At 37.3% G+C, this 19829-nt stretch overlaps 1 protein-coding gene across 2 annotated transcripts in view; it reads right to left on the reverse strand.

Annotated features, from left to right (window-relative positions):
- Positions 1-19701, reverse strand: part of lmtk2 (lemur tyrosine kinase 2) — a 38106-nt gene extending 18405 nt beyond the window's left edge. The window contains exons 1-6 of one of the 2 annotated variants that reach the window (XM_052550764.1): positions 19167-19701; positions 3447-3567; positions 3172-3329; positions 1422-1498; positions 818-936; positions 240-327 (exon numbers count right to left, since the gene is read on the reverse strand). In XM_052550764.1, coding sequence (XP_052406724.1) covers positions 240-327; positions 818-936; positions 1422-1498; positions 3172-3329; positions 3447-3567; positions 19167-19248 — 645 coding nt within the window. In that variant the 5' untranslated portion in view covers positions 19249-19701. Of the gene's footprint in view, positions 1-239; positions 328-817; positions 937-1421; positions 1499-3171; positions 3330-3446; positions 3571-19166 lie in introns of both variants that reach the window. The other variant, XM_052550763.1, reaches the window with a different exon arrangement.
- Between the last annotated feature and the right edge of the window lie 128 nt (positions 19702-19829).

The raw sequence follows: 19829 nt of genomic DNA on the forward strand, positions 1-19829 counted from the left end.
GAAAACTTAACAGGCATAATTTCAATTCACAATTTGAAGGGCGATGGAAAAACAGCTATTGATAATAAGAAGAAATGTTTCTAATTTCTGAAGAATCATGTGACACTGAAAACTGGAGCAATGATGCAGAAAATTCAGCTGTACATTACAGACATAAATTACATTTATAATATATATATATATATATATATATATATATATATAAAATAAAAATCAGATCACACAAATCGATAACTTACCAGTTCACAGTACTCAAAAACAAGCAGGAAAGGGACGGCCTCCACACACTGACCATGACACTGCAGTATATTAGGATGCTGAAGAACCCTGTGAAAACAATAAATGAAAAACATGCATCTAGCCATATATATCAGACTCGGCTCACCGTAATAATGTTTATACATTATAACAGCTTTAAAGATAACGTTTAAAATGAAAGTATGATTTTCACTAGAAATTATTCTCTGCTTACTTGGCCAAATGTTAAATTTTTTTGTAAGTGCAAAGGTTTTTATTTTCTTTCTCATTTTCTAAGCAAAATATAAATGATGGGATGGTTGCGTTTGGAGGGTTGGGTGGGTTGTGATCCAAAAACAACCCAAAAAGAGCCCATCCCTTTAAGATGTTTGCAGTCTAGATATGATGCAAGTGCCAACCAAATCCCAGTGGATAAACTCAAGTCCACCTTACATTATTTGAATTAGTTTCAAAGTTGATGTGCTTACAGTAGATCAAAACTTCACATCTATTGAAATAATCGCTACTAACATTAGATACTCAACACATTTTTTAGATTCCTGGGTCAAGGCGCTCTCACCTGTACGGGTCTCCCTGCTGCAGGAACTCATTCTGCTCTTTGGAGCTGGCGCTGGCCTTCAGCTCTTTGACAACCGCTCGGGCAACTCCAGGGTCCACGTAGATCTCACTGAGCAGCACCTGTCAGAAACAGACAAATGACTTTGATAATGAACCACTCAAGGTGATTCGGTAAGGAAGCGAGTCCTTCCGGCAAACGAGGCCTGCTTGGTGTATCACAGCGTAGCAGGTGGCTCAGATGAGAATGTTCCCATGGCACAACTAGGCAGAAAAAAGCATCAGGAAACAAGGTTTTCCCTTAAGTCTTAATCTCGGTAAACACATCCACACACAGGTTGCGGGTGGAACGTGAGTGCCGTATAACGCTCCCTCGTACACGTCAAACTCTGGCCCCCGAGGACCCCTGGCATAGAGATGGGAGCAAGTACCAACAAGATCATGAGATGTGATTATTTAAGATGATTCCTCAGGAGAAATTGTACATTTGTCCTTGAAAAATACTTCAGAAGTCACAGCTCTGCTTTCACACAATGTATGTAACAAGACTCTACCAATACACCTTCACACTTTCAGTGTGCTGTGTAAATACAGGAAGACAAGCTTACCTTTCCAAACCAGCCGTTCCCGATCTCCTGAATGTAACTGAGAGAGTGTCGTGCCACGTGAGGACCTGATGAGACGTCTATAAGACCAAATATCAGACAGACATAGAGATGGATTAATGAGACCAAATAAACAGCAAATGCAAGGAAAAGGATAAAGACACAGTAATGCTTCAGCTACTCTGAATACAACGTTATGTAAGGCTGACCCTTTAGTCATCACAATACAGTTTCTTTCAGAAATATTTTGAAAGTGATTAATCTACTTTATTCAGTAAATGTAAAGACTACACACAGATGTTTACTATTACTATATTATATTCTCTCTAGAGGTAATACAATACATCAGGCTTTGTTCATCTGTCAAGTTAACTATCGGTATCATGCATCTTGACACCGCAGCCTTCACGTCCCAACAATACTTCAGATTAATTGCGTTGAGAGCAAAAAATGCATACCTAAATCTTTTAGAAAAAGCTGTAATGTTTCCAGTTTTATCCCTATAATATACACTACCAGTCAAAAGTCTTTGAAGATTTTTATTGTTTTTTAAAGAAGTCTCTTCTGCTCACCAAGCCTGCATTTATTTGATCCAACATACAGTAAAAGCAGTAATATTGTGAAATGTTTACTATTTAAAATAGCTGCTTTCTATTTAAATATATTTTAATTAGGGCCGGGACTCGATTAAAAAAATTAATCTAATTAATTAGAGGCTTTGTAATTAATTAATCTAAATTAATCGCATTTTAATCGCAGATAAATATTTGACCTGAGAACAGTGAGAAGTCTTTTTTTTTCACATGGATTTATAGTATACCATTGAATAATGACTGAATACATAAGCTTAAGCAACAAAATATTGTTTATTTTTGTTCAACCAAGTCTAGCAGACCAGTGTAGCAATAGCATATTTAGAAACAATTTAGAAATAGTACATTTCAGAAATTCAGGAAGCTTATAGGTGCTGGAACCTTCTGTAGAGTTTTTTATTTTAAGTAAAACACAATACTATCAATTACATTCAGAACATTGGAAACACTGAAGCAACAGAGAGATGTTTTCTAATAGTCAGAGGCCATAACATACTAAGTCCAACTCTTAATAACCTTGGCCAAAACAATAAAGAGTTCAACATAAACTGTTGCACCAACAAAATACATAGTTCAACATAAAGTGTAAAGTCCACGCTAGCTGCTATATGTTTTGCGTTGAGGTGATACTTGAGGCTCGTTGTGCTGCGGTGATATGCGAACGCTAGTTGGTGCTCCAGTAATCGGTCTGCCGAAACTCATCCAGTGAGAAATGTTCCGCGGTGCAAAAATAAGTTATTAAAAATGCAGGAAATTTTTTTCTGTAATTAATTAATTTTAGTTAACGCGTTATTTTTGTGTAATTAATTAATCTCAATTAACGCGTTAAAGTCCCGGCCCTAATTTTAAAATGTAACTGATTTCTGTGATCAAAGCTGTTTTATCATCAATTATTATTATTTAGTAAGGATGCTTTAAATTGATCAAAAGTGATGATTAAGACATTTATAATGTTACTAAAGATTTCCATTTCAGATAATATGAGAAATAGAAAAGTTTTTGCTGTATTTTGGATTCAAATAAATGCAGGCTTGGTGAGCATAAGAGAATTCTTTAAAAAGAATTAAAACATCTCGTGGACCGCCAAAGTTTGAACTTTCACTCCATGCAAAGGAGTGCATTTGCAGATGTGCTGAGAGGGCAAGGCACGTGTTTCTGACCTGTCATCCGGGGCAACTGGAGGTGAGGGGGTCCAGGGAGGGGCACAGGTGGAACAGCGAGTGTGTAAACCTCCGCAGGCGACTGCATAGAGGGGGTGTCCTCTGCTGGGGGGGTGAAATCAACCTCATCCTCAAAGTGGTCTTCAAACTCCTGACACGTCACAAATCACATTTGAAATGAATACCAGTGACAAATAGAAATACTCTTCAACTGTTCAAACAGTACAGACAGAACTCGCAATAATGAAACAGACTTGATTTCACTCGCCTTAAAGTTGATCTCTTGCTGTTTGCAGCAGGAAGCACAGTTGAGCAGCAGGACCACAAGGGCCACCAACACAGCCAGAGACAACAGCAGCGAGACGGTCAGAGAGAAATCCACATACCCAGCAGCCTCTGCTGAACACAAACACCCGATTAAAGCTCAGATCATCTTTTAGAGGGAATCCCTTGGGTAGCAAGCAGGATTATTTGAAATGAGAGAGACCACGCACTCATTTAATCATTCCTCTGCTCCAGGACACTGATCTGCTTAGCTTTCTAGAGTAACAACACAGCAAGCTCCCATCAAGAGAGGTTAAAAGCCTAGTTAACACCAAGAACTGGTTAGAATGGGATCCATTTATTTATGACACTTCACACTAGAACACACACATCTGATGTAGACAGTGTATGTGCAGGTTATTTAAAGAAACAATTAAAGGCCGTGTTGCAGGGTAAATTTTTTACAAAATTTGTACAACTTGCTTGTTGGTAATAAACATTTAAACTGTTATCCATTGTATTTTATGTTGTTGGGTATCACAAAACAGAATATAATACGAAAAGTAGGTACTATCTTACAGCGGTCTCCTTTCCCCCACAATGCATTGCATCACGTCACGTTGGGGAGAGAATTTACCAAAGCCCACCTTGAGAGCATTGAGAGTGAATAGAGAGACGAGAGTATTCAGATAGCACAGATTATAGATAAATAGATTAATACATAGATATATATAGATAGACTACATATATATATATATATATATATATATATATATATATATATATATATATATATATATATATATATATATAGATAGATAGATAGATAGATAGATAGATAGACAGACAGATAGATAGAGAGATATCGACCAACAGCGACTCAAACGCACTCACTTCCCTACAGCACAAGCTTTCTAACACAGTTTCCATGGGACAGCACCGCCCACACAAGCACCTGTCAAACACAGCGACACACACGCGGCTATGTTTGCATAAACATTTTCACCGGAGGAAGAGATAACACTTAGAAACGTCCATATAGCTAGCATGATGCCTTCTATTTCTAGATGACAAAGACAAAGTTTACCAGTTCTACGACACTATGACAAAGGTTACCGATACTTATCTGAACTAACGTCATGATCACTGCGACTAGGTATAAAGAAAAAATCCCTCTTCCCTAGTAGATGGCTGTATTGATTTATAATTCTAATGAAGTGATTTCACACATTTTGCAATAGTTTCAAACATAATATATGTTTCTTGTACTTCGAGAGACCAATATTATGAAAAGCTCAGTGTGAAAAGTGTTGAAAGCATGGATGTTCTTCAGCACCTGTTCTGTCACTACAGCACTATTAACACCGCTCTCCATTCCTCTCATCACAACAAAACAATCCTCTGGGGTTCAGAACAGCAGGCAGCATAATTAGTTACAGCAGAGGTCAGGAACACAGATCTCAGATCAGATGAGTTGGGTTGCCAGCGTCACATGTGTCTGTGCGTGTTTGGCGTGTTGCTAACCCAGTAGTTTGTCTTGCACAATTAGCTGACAAGGATGTGTATGTATGGATAATATGCTAAGACTGATCTTTCACCAGTGGCTGGTATGATCTCCCATAATAGTAATAAATGTGACATCAGTAATCCTGCAGGCCACACACAAAGCCATGAAACTTGAGGAGCAAAGATGGAGCTATTTTGAACACTTAATCATAAAAGGTGGTTTGCAGTAAACGTCTTTGACTGGGTCGTGGCTCAATAGTAACCTTCATTCTGCCATAATTTCACATTTAAGATTCAAACCAATTGATCCCTTGTTGATTTGTGAGTGTAAGTGTGAGATTTTCCCTCCACTTTCGCAGTTGGTCACACGAGCACATGATTTGGTCGCAAATTTAGTTTTTTTGCGCTTAACATGGGATTAATCAATGCATGCTGAAGAACTTTTACCGTAGTTTATAGACACAAAAGTGGTTAACATTCAACCCATTCCATTCCATCAGTAGTATTATTTGTGATTTGAATTTTGTGAACGGGAGATCCTCTTTTGCTATGTTATAAGCCGTGGGCTTATATTTGAATTCACAATCTTGTCGTCACGTTTTTCAAGAAAAGATTATTGTCTGTTTTGCTTACATGCATCTACACTAGGACTGGGTATCGATTCAGATGTCTTGATTCAATTCGATTTCGATTCACATGCTCTCGATTCGATTCTCGATTTAGTTTTTTTATTATAACATTTAGTGAATGTAGTTTTAACACAAATGCTCTTGATATTACTACAAATTTACAGTAAACATAATTTTACAAATGGTGAATTTATAGAAATAAATTAATAGCCACAGGCCTGTATTTTAAACCTTTAGCCATTGGCTCCTATAAGAAAAAAACTAAGCCACTGAATAAACGCGTTTTATTTTTTACATTTCAATCATACGGTCATTTGTGTTTATGTCTCATCTTTTCTTCAATTTATCAGCATTTTAATAAATTTTTTAGATGACCTAAGACTAAATGTCTTTTCCAACTTGAAAAATGCATCCTGGAAAAGTTGTCATAAGGGCTGAAACGATTCCTCGAGAAACTCGATTACAAAAAATGATCGAGACAAATTCCTCTGGCTCGAAGCCTCTTTTAATTTATTTTAAATCTCACGTCAGGTTCTTTTGCAATGATTTTTTTAATGTGACACAACGTTTACGTCAACGACAAAGCGGAAGGTGACACAGGGGCTGCTTCCGAAATCTCATACAGCAAGGAGTTAGCAGTGTTTTGATTTGAGGGAGCGGGCAAACGTAAAGAGAACATTGTGGCGTGGGTCCATTGCAAGATAGAGCTGGTATACCACAACTAAGGCCCTATGATTTCCGCGATGCAGAAAACGCGGAGGCAATCGCGGAATCCAGTCATAAAAATGGAATTTACAGTTTAACACAGAATGACACGGAATTTACCAAATTTTGAATTAGTTAATCAAAAGTAGGTCATTGCAATTACATCACGATTAGGGGTGGTTAATCTGTATGATTTCCCGATTCGATTCGATTACGATTATTGAAGTCCCGATTCGATTACAGTCGATTTTCGATTATTAACGATTCTCGATTAACGATTATTGATTTTCCATTTCACAACAGTAAGTAGTAAACAAACTGTGTAAATCATTACTAATAAATGGTAGAAACAAACCGAATGCATGTAGTGGTTGGGATTTTCAGTTTACTACATGCAGCAGGCACTCTGATTCCATGTATGGGGCACATATATATTATTCATATGACACACAAACACAAGTAGACAAGACCTTTTTAGTTCAAAATCTATGCCCCGTGTCACATCGCCTCTGCTTCTGCTATGAGCAGCGCGGCGCCGAGTGTGCACGGCTCGGACTACTCTCCACCTTACCTCCTAACTGTCCTATGAATACTTCGACCTTGTCTAACATACCCAGAGGCATTAGACAAAGTCTCCACTACAATACTGTCACCGCGATTGCGGAGAGGTGCGGTCAGAAGACAAATATACAGGTCTAGCGCGGAAAAAATCTCCCGCCTTGTCCCCGCAACAATAACACGCCTGCTAATTTCGCGATGAACACTCCGACCCGTGCAAACATTGTTCACACCTTGACATTTGGCAAAGGACCATTTACATTGGGCAAAGGATTCACCGTTTGTGCTTGGTGTACTTTCACTTTCAATATCTCCGTCATCTTCTGAATACAGATATTCCCCTTCAGAATCAGTGTCCACTAATAGAAGTCCCAACACTTCATTGCGGGTTTATTGAAGCTTTATTGATGCCATTAGATAATAATAAAAATAATAATTATAATAATAATAATCTAATGCCAATACTCGCTAACGTTGACAATATTGGTCAGATAAAATGGCTCACTCTCACACAAGCTCCGCTTTTTTTCGCACTGATTCAATGCGCTCTCGAAGATTTTGTTAAGGAGCATTACGTTTTTTTGAGTCAGAGATGAAGTATTACATGTCTGCTATCTGGTGCAGGGGAGATCGCTTGAAATTTGACACACTATTTGACAAAATCGGCCGTTTTATTCAGTGCCGCATCTTGTCGAGTAAACTCAACCATGGCGCCAAGAGGTTAGAGCTCCTGCCATGAAAACCCAAATAAATCCACACGCTTGCTTTGAGCCCAGATGGAGCTGGGTGGATTGGTTGGTTGCTCGCTCCTGTTTTTTCCATTTTACACACCTGTTCTGGCTGCTTGCTAACTGGAACTGAGCGCGTTCGTGACGTTCAACTCTCGGTATAATTTTTTTTACAAAATAAAATGAAAAAAAAAATTGATTTTTGAAAATTTAATAATCGATTCATACTCGTCCATAACATACTCGCGATTAATCGATAGTCGATTTTTTTCACCACCCCTAATCACGATATGGACTAATATCTGTAAATATTAAGCTGGAACAATCTGTTTAAATATGAATCCTGCATGTTCTGCGTGTCTTTGTTAATTAATGGAGCAGAAGCGCGGCTTCTTTTATTAACACACACTGAAGCGCGTGTGACGCTCGCGGTAATTTCTGTGTCCGCTGTCTCACTAAATAAGGACGTGAACACATAAACAACATCTCCAGCACTGCTCTGACAGTCAGTTCATGAGCATTTGACTGTTTGATTTGAGTAAAACTAGCGTCACATCACATACACAGAACTGTAAAGGTACATCAACCCGTCAAAATAAAAGTCCGGTTAAAGACTATTGTTCAGCAGAATCTACATAGCCTACTACTAAAAAAAAATATATAATAATAATTTAAGGTTTAATCCCACAACATTTCTTCCATGTTTTAATTTTTTTATAGTAAATCTCCTTTGTTTACCAAAAAGTTAAGTTAATTTTCAATAATTAAAAGATAATTAAATTAATGTTGTGTTTAATGTGCTTTATTTAAAACCCCAACTGAATGGCACTTAAAAGCACTTAATTCATCTGTCAACTTTATTGTCATTGTTCACAGTACGAGTACAGACAGAGAAACATTGGGTAATAATTAAATGTTTATTTTTGATGTATGCATTGCATTCTATGCATTTAAAAAATACAAAAAAAATTTCTAAAGTTGTTCATTGTTCATTTTAAGAGACCCAGGAGTAGGGCTGCATGATATTGGGAAAAAATGACATTGCAATATTTTTTTTTTTCTGCGATATATATTGCGATATTTTTTCTTACAACCAAAAATGGGGTGAGCACACTTACATTCTCATTTTAAATGATTTAAACATCGACACCAGGGAGAGAAAGCAAGACAGCGCTCGTGTTGTTTGAAGACTGCGCTCTCTCCCTCTCTCTCTCTCTCTCTCTCTCTCTCTCTCTCTCTCTCTCTCTCTCTCTCTCGCACGCTCTCTCTCTCTCTCTCTCTCTCTCTCTCGCACGCTCCCTCTCTCTCTTCTGTCTCTCTCGCGCTCCCTCTCTCTCTTCTGTCTCTCTCGCGCTCCCTCTCTCTCTTCTGTCTCTCTCGCGCTCTCTCTCTCTCTCTCTCTCTCGCTCTCTCTCTCTCTCTCTCTCTGCCCTGTTAAACTTGCATGTGGCTTTCAGTCCTGTCAATGATAAACTTTCACTCTATGATGGTAAAGCTGGGCAATTAATCCGCGAATCACATTCGTCAAAGGCCGGGGAGCAGCTGGCCCGTACAGTTAATGAATAACGGATCAACTACGACAGCCTACATCACACATTCTATCGCACAACGCGATATCGATGCTTAAATGACACATCGTGCAGCCCTACCCAGGAGTCTTATTTTCTTTTGCATAATTAATATTGCATTTTAATCATGCAAAAACACATTTTATCTGATTACTCGATTAATCGATGGAATTTTTGGTAGAATACTCAATTACTAAAATATTAGATAGCTACGGCCCTAGTTGTCATATACTCTTAAAAATAGAGGTGCTTCAAGATGCCATAAAATAACCTTTTTTGTCTAAATGGTTTCCATAATGAACCTTTAACATCTGAAAACCTTTACATTTCACAAAAGTTGAGAAAGAGATGATTCTATGCAGAACTAAAAATGGTTCTGTGTAGAAACTTTTAAGCACCTTTATTTTTAAGAGTGTATGTATTTCACACTTTCAGTATGTTTTTCTTAATTTGTAAAATGCAATTTTATAGGAGTTGAATCATAGAAGACAGGTAAAAAAAAATGCAATAGCGCATTAATATATCAAAATGCTCCTCTATGTAGTTATTTTTCTAGCTGACTGATGAGCTTAATGACACCAAATGGTACTTCTGAGAAAAATATATATTACATTGCAATGTTTACAAGCTTTAGAATTTTCCGCAGTTCGAAACACTGAATGAGTTTTTTCAGTAATTTCAGTAAGTTGTACTGTAGGCTCTCTTATAAAACAGTGTACCTTTTGATGTTAATTCATGTTCGTTATATAGACTATAGAAGTAAAAAGAAAGATTAAATGGGTTACTTGCCCCTTGAACTGAAGCGATAAAGCAACCGCACTTGCTGCATTAAAGAGCATCAAAAAATGCATTTATTGTTTGTATTTCATATGAATTTTTTAAAAATGTAAAAGCTTTGTGCGATTACTGCATGGCAAGTGCGCTTCAAATAATAAAGTTCACGCATTAACACAATACAGCATAGACTAAGATCTTGTTATGAAGAAGCCATATTATTAATGATTGTAAGCGAGAATTGATAACGTGTCATTACTGCTGTCCTGCAGAGATGAGGAATGTTTGAAACTCTTTTTTCCACTAAAATTTTGATGTGCATCGTCTCCATTTAAAACATGAACATAGCAAATGATGTGCTCAAAAAACGGCTTCGTTATGCTTTCAGTTTGTTTGCCTTTTGATTTTTCTAATATGCAACAGAAATGGCAGTGCTTACGAGTTGAACAATGTGGTGATTGCACCTGTTCTGCTCATGAAATCTAGTAGCACAGGCAGAACATTTTTCAAAAATGCAACAATTTGACGATTAATTGCATCAAAATTTGTGAAAATGGTGAAGTCATGTGCATGCGTATTACGTGTTCACATTGTGTTTCTTTACAATACCAACTACTGGTCTGGCATACAGAATACTGCATTTAAAGTCGTTTTCACAGATTCATGTGAACAGGGCTTGTTTTGACAATGTTGTCTCCTGTATGTGAAAAAGGAAAAAAGGAAAAACCTTTCCATTTTTAGCACATCATTTTCGTGTAAACGTGCCCTTAGCCTCTAGCCACATCCCTTTGAATGAATTGTACACCTGAACCCTTCAGTGCATAGGCTAATGACAATATGATCTAACACCACTGCAATTACACAGAGAGCTCAGGGATGTACATGAGAGACCTGTTGCTAGGCAGACACCAGAGACAAGACCCAGGCTCAATATAATACAAATGCCAAGTAGTCAGTGACAACTGACTGTATAGGAAGAATACCCACCTGCTAAAAAACAAGAAGATAAATGTAACCGTTACTTCCAGAATTAATAAATTTTTAGATCATTAGACTTTAATTTCAAGTAATTATCAAGTAATCTACATATGGAAAATCTGGTACTGGTGGTGAGTTGAGAAAAAAAATGTTTGCAAAATATTTGCAATGTATAGACATCATAATTTACTTCAAATGACAAAGCATTACATGAAAGCCAATTTTTGATTTTATCAAAAAGCAAACAAACAATAGTATACTCTAGGGCTGTAGCTATTGAATATTTTAGTAAGCGAGTATTCTACCAAAAATTCCATCGATTAATCGGATAAAATGTGTTTTTCCTTAATTAAAGTGCAATATTAATTATGCAAGAGAAAATAAGACTCATGGGTCTCTTAAACTGAACAACTAAGTTCCCTTTTTTAGAAAAAAAAAAATTTAATTTTTTAATTTATTGGGGTTTTAAATAAAGCATTTTCTGAGATGCACATTAAACATTAAACATATAAAACATTAATTTAATTTATTTTTTAATTATTGATTATTAACTTAACTCTTTTCTAAACAAAGGGGATTTACTATTAAAAATAGAACATGGAAGAAATGTTGTGTGATTAAACCTTAAAAAAAATTATGTTTTTTTATTTTTAGTAGTAGGCTAAGTACCGCAAGCGTCACGCATGCTTCAATGTGTGTTAATAAAGGAAGCCGCGCTTCTGCTCCATTAATTAACAGAGAAACGCAGAACATGCAGGATTCATATTTAAACAGATTGTTCCAGCTTAATATTTACAGATATTAGTCCATATCATGATTTGATGTAAGTGCAATGACCTACACACGTCACGACGTTCTCTTTACGTTTGCCCGTGCCCTCAAATCAAAACACTGCTGACTACTTGCAGTATGCGACTTCGGACGCAGAGCTTGTCTCTCCTTCCGCTTTGTGGGTGACGTAAACGGGTTGTCACATTAAAAAAAATCATGGCGAAAGAACCCGACGTGAGATTTAAAATAAATTAAAAGAGGCTTCGAGGCAGAGGAATTTGCCTCGATCATTTTTTGTTAATCAAGTTACTCTAGTAACTTGAGGAATCATTTCAGCCCGAGTATACTCATAAATATTAAAAGGTCAAAGCAAAAATACTTTAGTACTTTTTATTTGATCATTACCCCACATTTTTAGAGTCAATAATTTGAAACATTTCTAAGAACTTGTTGCTTTAAATTAAATTTTAAATTAAATGTTCCTTTTATCATGAACCCTCTTACATGTCATCAACCCACAAACAGAAGTATGCGTCTTCACACTCTGACACCAGTCTCACACATTAATGTGTCTCCAGTTGCTAATATTTCTTTCATGAAAACCAGTTGACACCAAGCGTGTTAAACTGTTGATATCCATCTTTCTTGGTTACATTCATATCAAATGCCACAATTACTGGAATGACCCATTCACCCCTTATACATACCCAATGAAAATTTAGAAGATTTTTGTCCTTATTTCAATATGGTCACAAGACTTACACATATTATACAAACAGTCTTAATCTTCAGTTTCACAGGGACAACCCGAGGTTAATCAAGAACTTGATCAAAGGCACAGCAGTTCATAGACGAGCCCTTGCAGGGTGTGAACGTACAATTTTACAACATGCAATTGTGCAGAAAGAAGGTCAGATGTTTAATTGTTGATAATAAAAGGTGTCTCATTTAAGTCACCAGATTCAAACATACAAAACGTGGCATGCCTGAGCGAGAGCACTACATTACTTATTTCCTAAGTTGAGAGTAAATCAATAACAATGCTGCATTTTGTGTTCTGAACATTAAACACTGAATGGCCGAAATATCAAGGCATCTGTGACCAAGCGAGAGCAAAAGGCGGCAGGCTTCCAGCTCAGTAACTGCATAGGTTATGAGGGGTTGAGAGATGGGTTGATCATTACTGCGGTCAGACTGGACCCCTGCTTCTCTGACAAGTGACGAGCAGTGGGCAGCAGCACAATCACCTCCCCGTTTGTTCTTCTTATTGGAGTCATGAGTTTATATCATGACTTGGCAAGCAGCACAAATTATTCAACTGCTTCTCGGGCCAATAAACACCAAGCTGTCAGCTCTTATTTCTGCTCTCTTGCATAATGAAGTGATGTCCGTTCACACAGAAGTGGAGATGAGCCAATTGGATGAGGTGGTGTTGTCTCGATTTGGCATATGTGTGGACAGATCCTGGTGGAGTTTTAGACAACCCACTTACTGCCTAATGGGTTTCAAGTAAGGATACGACAAGATTACACTAATCATCTAACAAACTACTCAAATACTGAGACATGTGTTAGCTTTGGGGTCATTCATATCTAAGAAAGGGGCATTCTCACAACACGTCCCAGGACATTCAGGTTGTTTAGGTGAGTGGGTGCAAAGTAGGTGGAGCTTCAGTGGAATCCAGGACTTGTCGGGCTCATTGGAAAACCACGCCTGTGGCGACATTTTTGCAAAATGATAGTCTGTCGCTTCTTGACATTAGGGCTGGGTGATGTATCGAATATCAGTGATAATATCTGAATAATTTTGACAACGATGTAAAATGTGAAAATATCGGGAATATCAAAAATTTCTAATTTAAGCATACTTTCCCAAAAGAACATGCCGAAAAAAGGAATATGTAACTGCAGACTACTCTACACGCCTCTACTACGAGAGCTTTCTTGAGAGCGGTTGCCAGATAACAATTGTTCAAATCCCATAATGAGAGCTTCGCTGTAACAAGGATACATTTTCTGCCAGGTATTTGCTTATTTTAAGCAATCTGGCAGCAATGCGCACGTGCTCACTCCTCACTGCAGAAACACCGCCAACGATGATCTGAAAACACCAACAAGCTGCAGTTTAGCTGGTCTGTGTTCTGTCATGAGATCTCGACTGTATTGTTTGCGATTGTGATCGCTGAATACATGCACTTACTCGACAACTGATGTTTGAATAGAGAAACAGAGACTATGACCATTTGGGATTACTCATTTTATATATATATATATATATACACACATATACACACATATACACATATATATATATATATATATATATATATATATATATATATATATATATATATATACATATACATATACATATATACATATATATATATATATATATATATATGTATATGTATATATGTATATATATATATATATACATACATACACACATATACATATATATATATATATATATATATATATATATATATACACACATATATATATATACATATATACATATACATATATACATACACATATATACATATATATATATATATATATATATATATATATATATATATATATATATATATATATATATATATATATATATATATATATATATATATACATACATATATATACATACATATATATATGTGTGTGTGTGTGGTTAAGCAACTAGCTCCCCATCTAAAGCACTATTCGGACGGAACTAGTTTTCTAAACTATGTTTGAGTTTCGATTCTTACCACCTGACGTCTTTGATTTTCATGTACCAATTCGGTTGGGACTAACATCTCGGTGTTTTTTACAGAGGTGAGAGGGTCTGATTTGTGCATCTGCGCGTCACAGAGATCACGCGCTCTGTTTCTTTGTATTCATTCAGAATGATTGCCTTAGTATTATTACACAATAAATACTAAATGGCTAGTATAGCAAAACCATGTTAATGTGTGGTTCCTTTAGTTTTACTTGTTTTCCTTTTATTTATTTTTTTATTAAATGTAATTAAAACATTATGTAACTGAGTACATAAATGAATGTGAGTAATCTTACCTGATGCTGATATTACAATAGCCGGTATTAACAGTTTACGTGATCTTGCTCTTGATTTTATTATTTGTATTATTTTTTATTATTATTTATTTGCCGCTAAGCAAATATATCAAACATCTGCGCGGTAAGAGCATCTACGGTAATTCACGTTGGCCAAAACACACAAGGAAACGCGTTGTGAAATGAAATATCACCGGCAATCACAGACATTCGCATTCGGACAGGATTAGTTCTCTCAGAGCATCACTGAGTTTGCTGAAAAACAGCAGGTAACTTGCTCTGGAATTATCACAGAGGTTGTGTGAGAAAAACACAGACGTGGCAGATTCGGACGGGATTAAAATCACCAAGTACGTCTGTGAAACACAGATTTCTCTAACGACCCCCTGTAAAACTAGTCCCGTCTGAATAGGGCTTAAGAGGGTTTTAGTGTCAGTAGGAACATTGTTTCATGCCACAGAGCTTCTCTTAAAACCGCAGAAAGTTGACAGAGTTTTGTTGTTAACTAAAAAAAAAAAAAAACTAGTAAAAAAACTAATTAATTAAATACTTATCCCAGTTTAGTTATTTCCCCAGTTGCATAGTGTAAATTATGAATTCCATGCACTACAAAAGTTGACAATGTACTTTCTGCACTTGTTTGGCACTTGTTCAGTTACATCTGTGTTTATTTAATAAAAAGCAGTAAGTGATCACTTGGTCTAGATTTTTAACTGCTTAAATTTGCAGTTCAATCTAAATTGTTTTGTTATCGATAAGTACTGGTATTGATAACCAGTATCATTATCAACAAAAATGTAAACGATATCCATCCCTACTCAGTATGTAGTTTCAGTGACCTGATTACAAGGCCTCATTTACTCCTGTACTCATCTGTGACAACTTGTGATTTAACCACACATAAAAATTACCTTGTTAATGCGGATTCTATACAGGGCCTAAGACAATATTAAAATGTAATTGATGATTTGGGGCTGACTGTCGGTGTATTATAAATAAAATGCTGTGTGGGTGAACTTCAGCAAATGATAAAAGGACCTCATACATAACTACATTTACAAGATTATAAGGATTATGACTCAAAACACAAGCTCTGCTACAATGCAACAACTAAAGCCCCAAAGCACCAATTTAGTAATAAATCCACAAACCTTATGCATAACACAACTTCGCGCAGACCTTAGTAGTTACGTGCAGTATCAGCTCAGCTTATACTAATTAAGTCTATTTCTTTGTTGACTAACTGCTAGTTACACTGTAAATGGGTTGCAGTTCACTTCATATATTAACAATCATGTGATATGACTGTCATCTCATGCTCATTATCCTAACTAGCCACCTATTTGTTCCAACCCACTGAATAACGGATTTTGAAAATGTGTAGTTTTGCTTACTTGTTAGGGTTAGTCTGTGCAATTGAATCGCTCAACAGAGTGTAAAGGATTAACGCTTTGCACAGGTGTTTTCATTTGCTAAAACCGCTGTCTGACTGGTTTAAGCGCTGCTGCTAGATTACTCATAGTGTTATTGGATAATGACAGCATTACTCTCCAACTGCCCAACTGAAAATAAACAATGATGATTAAGTCACGTTTTGTGAGGAAGGTATACACCCCACAATGTAGAGGAACAGGGTGTTTCAAAAAAGGCTTGGGCTTCCTGACTTTAAAGCCAGTTGCTGAGAAATTGTGTCATAGGAGCAAGCTGAAACACAGTCCAGTCAACTTTCAAGAGCACTCCTTTCACATTTAGCTCATCTGCACGGAACAATGAGAAGACGCAGCAAGGGTGAGAAACGAAAGATGACACACTCACACTCTACACAGATGACCAGAGGGGAAAAAATGCTAACAAAGCAGAGTAAAACAGAGAGATAGCCTGACTGTGACTAGGGATGGAAACATACATCAGTGCATTGCAATGCATTGATCCGGCAATAAAATAATGAATTACAAAACCATACAAATTGATTGTGCATTATGGTTATGTAAGAGCAGGTGTGGCCATTTGTAACTTGAATGTGTAAGACTTCCTGTCTCATTCACTTCCAGATGTTTCAGCTATATATATATATATATATATATATATATATATATATATATATATACTAGGGGTGTAACGGTTCACAAAATTCACGGTTCGGTTCGATACGATACACTGATGTCACGGTTCGGTTCGGTTCGGTTCGATACGTTTTAGATACAGCAAAATGTAAAAACATCTCAACTTTTCAGAATGCCGCAAGCGCACCGCGGGTCATGTGACAAGAACCAACCAATCAGCTTCATCCTTTCCCGTAACAACGTTGAGAGCTCAGCCAAGATGAAGGAACAGCTGATCATAGTTGTATATGGATTGCAATTTTGAAATAAATTCAGTAGCAGAGCTACTGCAAGCGATTTTTAGAGCTGCAAATCCATTTATCCTTCGCTGAAATTTCCGCGTCTCATGGAGAGAGCACGTCATTGTTGCTTAGCAAAGACAGACGCCTCATGAGCGCTTCTGCCCGAGCGCTTTGGAAAGGAGGAGAAAGACGCGCTTAGCGCTTTCCATGCGTTTTTAGGCACGATATGTGAACGGCCCCTAAGGCGCTCGCTCACTCAGCACGCGCTGAAGGCTCGTTGCAAAATGTCTAATGCATTTAACAGACCAGAAATATAAGATCCTAAAATAACCAACAGGTCTGGTGTTTGGGTTGGATTCCCTGTAAGCTATAGTGTCTAAATGCTGCAGGGATAGTTTGCTGCGTGCATGTTTCTCCTTTTTTTCGTCTTTTCCCAGATAGTACTGACGCATATATCCCAGATATTCCCGCTGGTTTTTTTTTTTTTTTTTTTGTAATCCCGCTGGTGTACCCTGTCATGTTGGAGATGCGACATACCGTTGTTTTTTATCCACCACTCTCTTGCCATCACCATTATAGCTTAAAGGGAATCCAAAGTGCACCCAAACACCAGACCTGTTGGTTATTGGAGGATCTTCTCATTTCTAGTCTGTTAAACGCATTGGCTATTTTGCAACGAGCCTTCAGCGTGTACTGAGTGAGCGAGCGCCTGCTGAGTAGCCTAACATAAACATATAAGATGGTGTTTTTTTCTTCTTCGGGAGTGTCAGGGGCGTTGCCTGTTACGTTGTTTGGGTTATTGGGCTACCTTGTTGAACGCATATCATTATATTTCTTTCTCTCTCTCTTTTTTTTTTTTCAAATATAATTAATTACTCCAACGAACCGTTCGGTATACATAATGCGTACCGCGTACCGAACCGAAAGCGTCGTACCGAACGGTTCAATACGAATACGCGTATCGTTACACCCCTAATATATACACATTAATAATTACCTATAGCATAAGCCTAGCACATTCACAGGAAACGGTTCACTTCCATGTTGAAAAATAAGGTGGATAATACGATAATAAAATCCAGTGTTCATGAGCATATTTTTGCCTTTTTCAAATGTCTTTACAAACATCTTTAGTATTTACCAATTAACCAGACCATGTGCTTACTGAGAGACAAACGGCCCAACTGGCCTTGTAGAAAGTGGTTTTGAAAATCAAACTCATTACATGTAGATGGTTCAAGATTATAAAGTGCTTGCATTTACTAGGTCATCTTTCTAAAAGACCTTCTAACCACGTAAATCATTCACCACTGATAAGAGTGGTATGCTTGGGTTTACACGCTGGCTTACTGTAAGTCATGCTACCATTTATGAGGAAGTAGTCCTACTCACCTTTGTCCGAACTAGTCTATTGTGTTTTAATATGATGAGTTGTACTTATGGTTTGGAGAACTTGGAAATGTATGGGCAGCAGGAAATAGGTGAATACCTGACCTAGAGAAACCACTAAAATGGTTTGGGGTTCCTGTAGCTCAAACACATGTGCATGGCACTAACACCACTAATGTCATGGGGTGATTCCCGGTGAATGCATGAAGTGATAAAATGTAGACCTTTAATACAAGTTAATGTATGTCAGGTGTTTGATGACCGTGTCACTTACTCACCACATATGCTCAGCAAAACCCTCTCACAGTGACACATACATGGATCATCGTGAAGATTTACCTATTACACAACTCTCACTACTGTCTAATTAAAGCACTCGGAAGACCAAAACCATGAGTAATTTAACATTGAAGCATGAAGAAATTTCCAAAACAATGGTAATGTTGAATGGGTGCTTATTTGCTGATAGTTTTCCTCACTATTAAGACGGTTTGTGTACAGACGGTTTGTGTTCAGCTGCCAGCTCACCTACAGACAGCATAACAAAACACTGACATGGTATTTTTGCACATGTCCTATGTCCCTTGGCGTATCATGTAAATAGCTGATACCATAACACTATACCATAATAGCCCCACACTGCATTTATAAAGGACAACACGAGTGAAATATGAGCAAACGCATTATAATGTAACTGACAGTGTTGGACATCTTACCTGCGAGTGTATTTGAGACTGGAGCAGCTTGTGAGAGACTGGCAAATCCTAGTAAACACACACCTCCACGAAGAGCCTCCATCCTCAGCACTGCAGCTAATCCACTACCTCAACAAACTAGAAATAGCTATTACATTTAAATAAATAACGCAAATTACGCTTGGATTCGCTCATCTATGTCTACGTTCGTCTATATCGTTATATCCGCCGTGTCAAAGACTCATGTTGTGTGAAATCAGTCATACGTCGCGTTATGAGCGTTAGCATACACGACGGTTCTGTGATGTTTATGAAGCTAAGCTAATGCTAACCGCGACCGGCGTCTTATTTACGATTATGTCTCATCGTTTTAAACCGCTCGCTCGTTTACTACCTCTCTCGGACGATTAAATGTGAGGATGTGTCTTTTCCCAGCATTGTCAAACTTCTGGGTTCGTGGAAAAAAATAAATCAAAAGCGCTGTAAACAGAGTGTTCCAGCATCAGCTTTCCGCACGAGCGCCATGTTTCGTGACGTCGCTGTGACAGAAACTGACGGTGATCAGATGTCATAACTGTAAAAAAAATAAAAACAACAACAGTGATACCATCACTGTTACTGAGAGAGAAAAGGAGATTGTGTGTGTGTGTGAGAGAGAGAGAACAGGTTTCGACTGTGATGATG

This window comes from Carassius gibelio, chromosome B3, assembly GCF_023724105.1.
Source record: "Carassius gibelio isolate Cgi1373 ecotype wild population from Czech Republic chromosome B3, carGib1.2-hapl.c, whole genome shotgun sequence".
Taxonomy (NCBI): Eukaryota; Metazoa; Chordata; class Actinopteri; order Cypriniformes; family Cyprinidae; genus Carassius; species Carassius gibelio.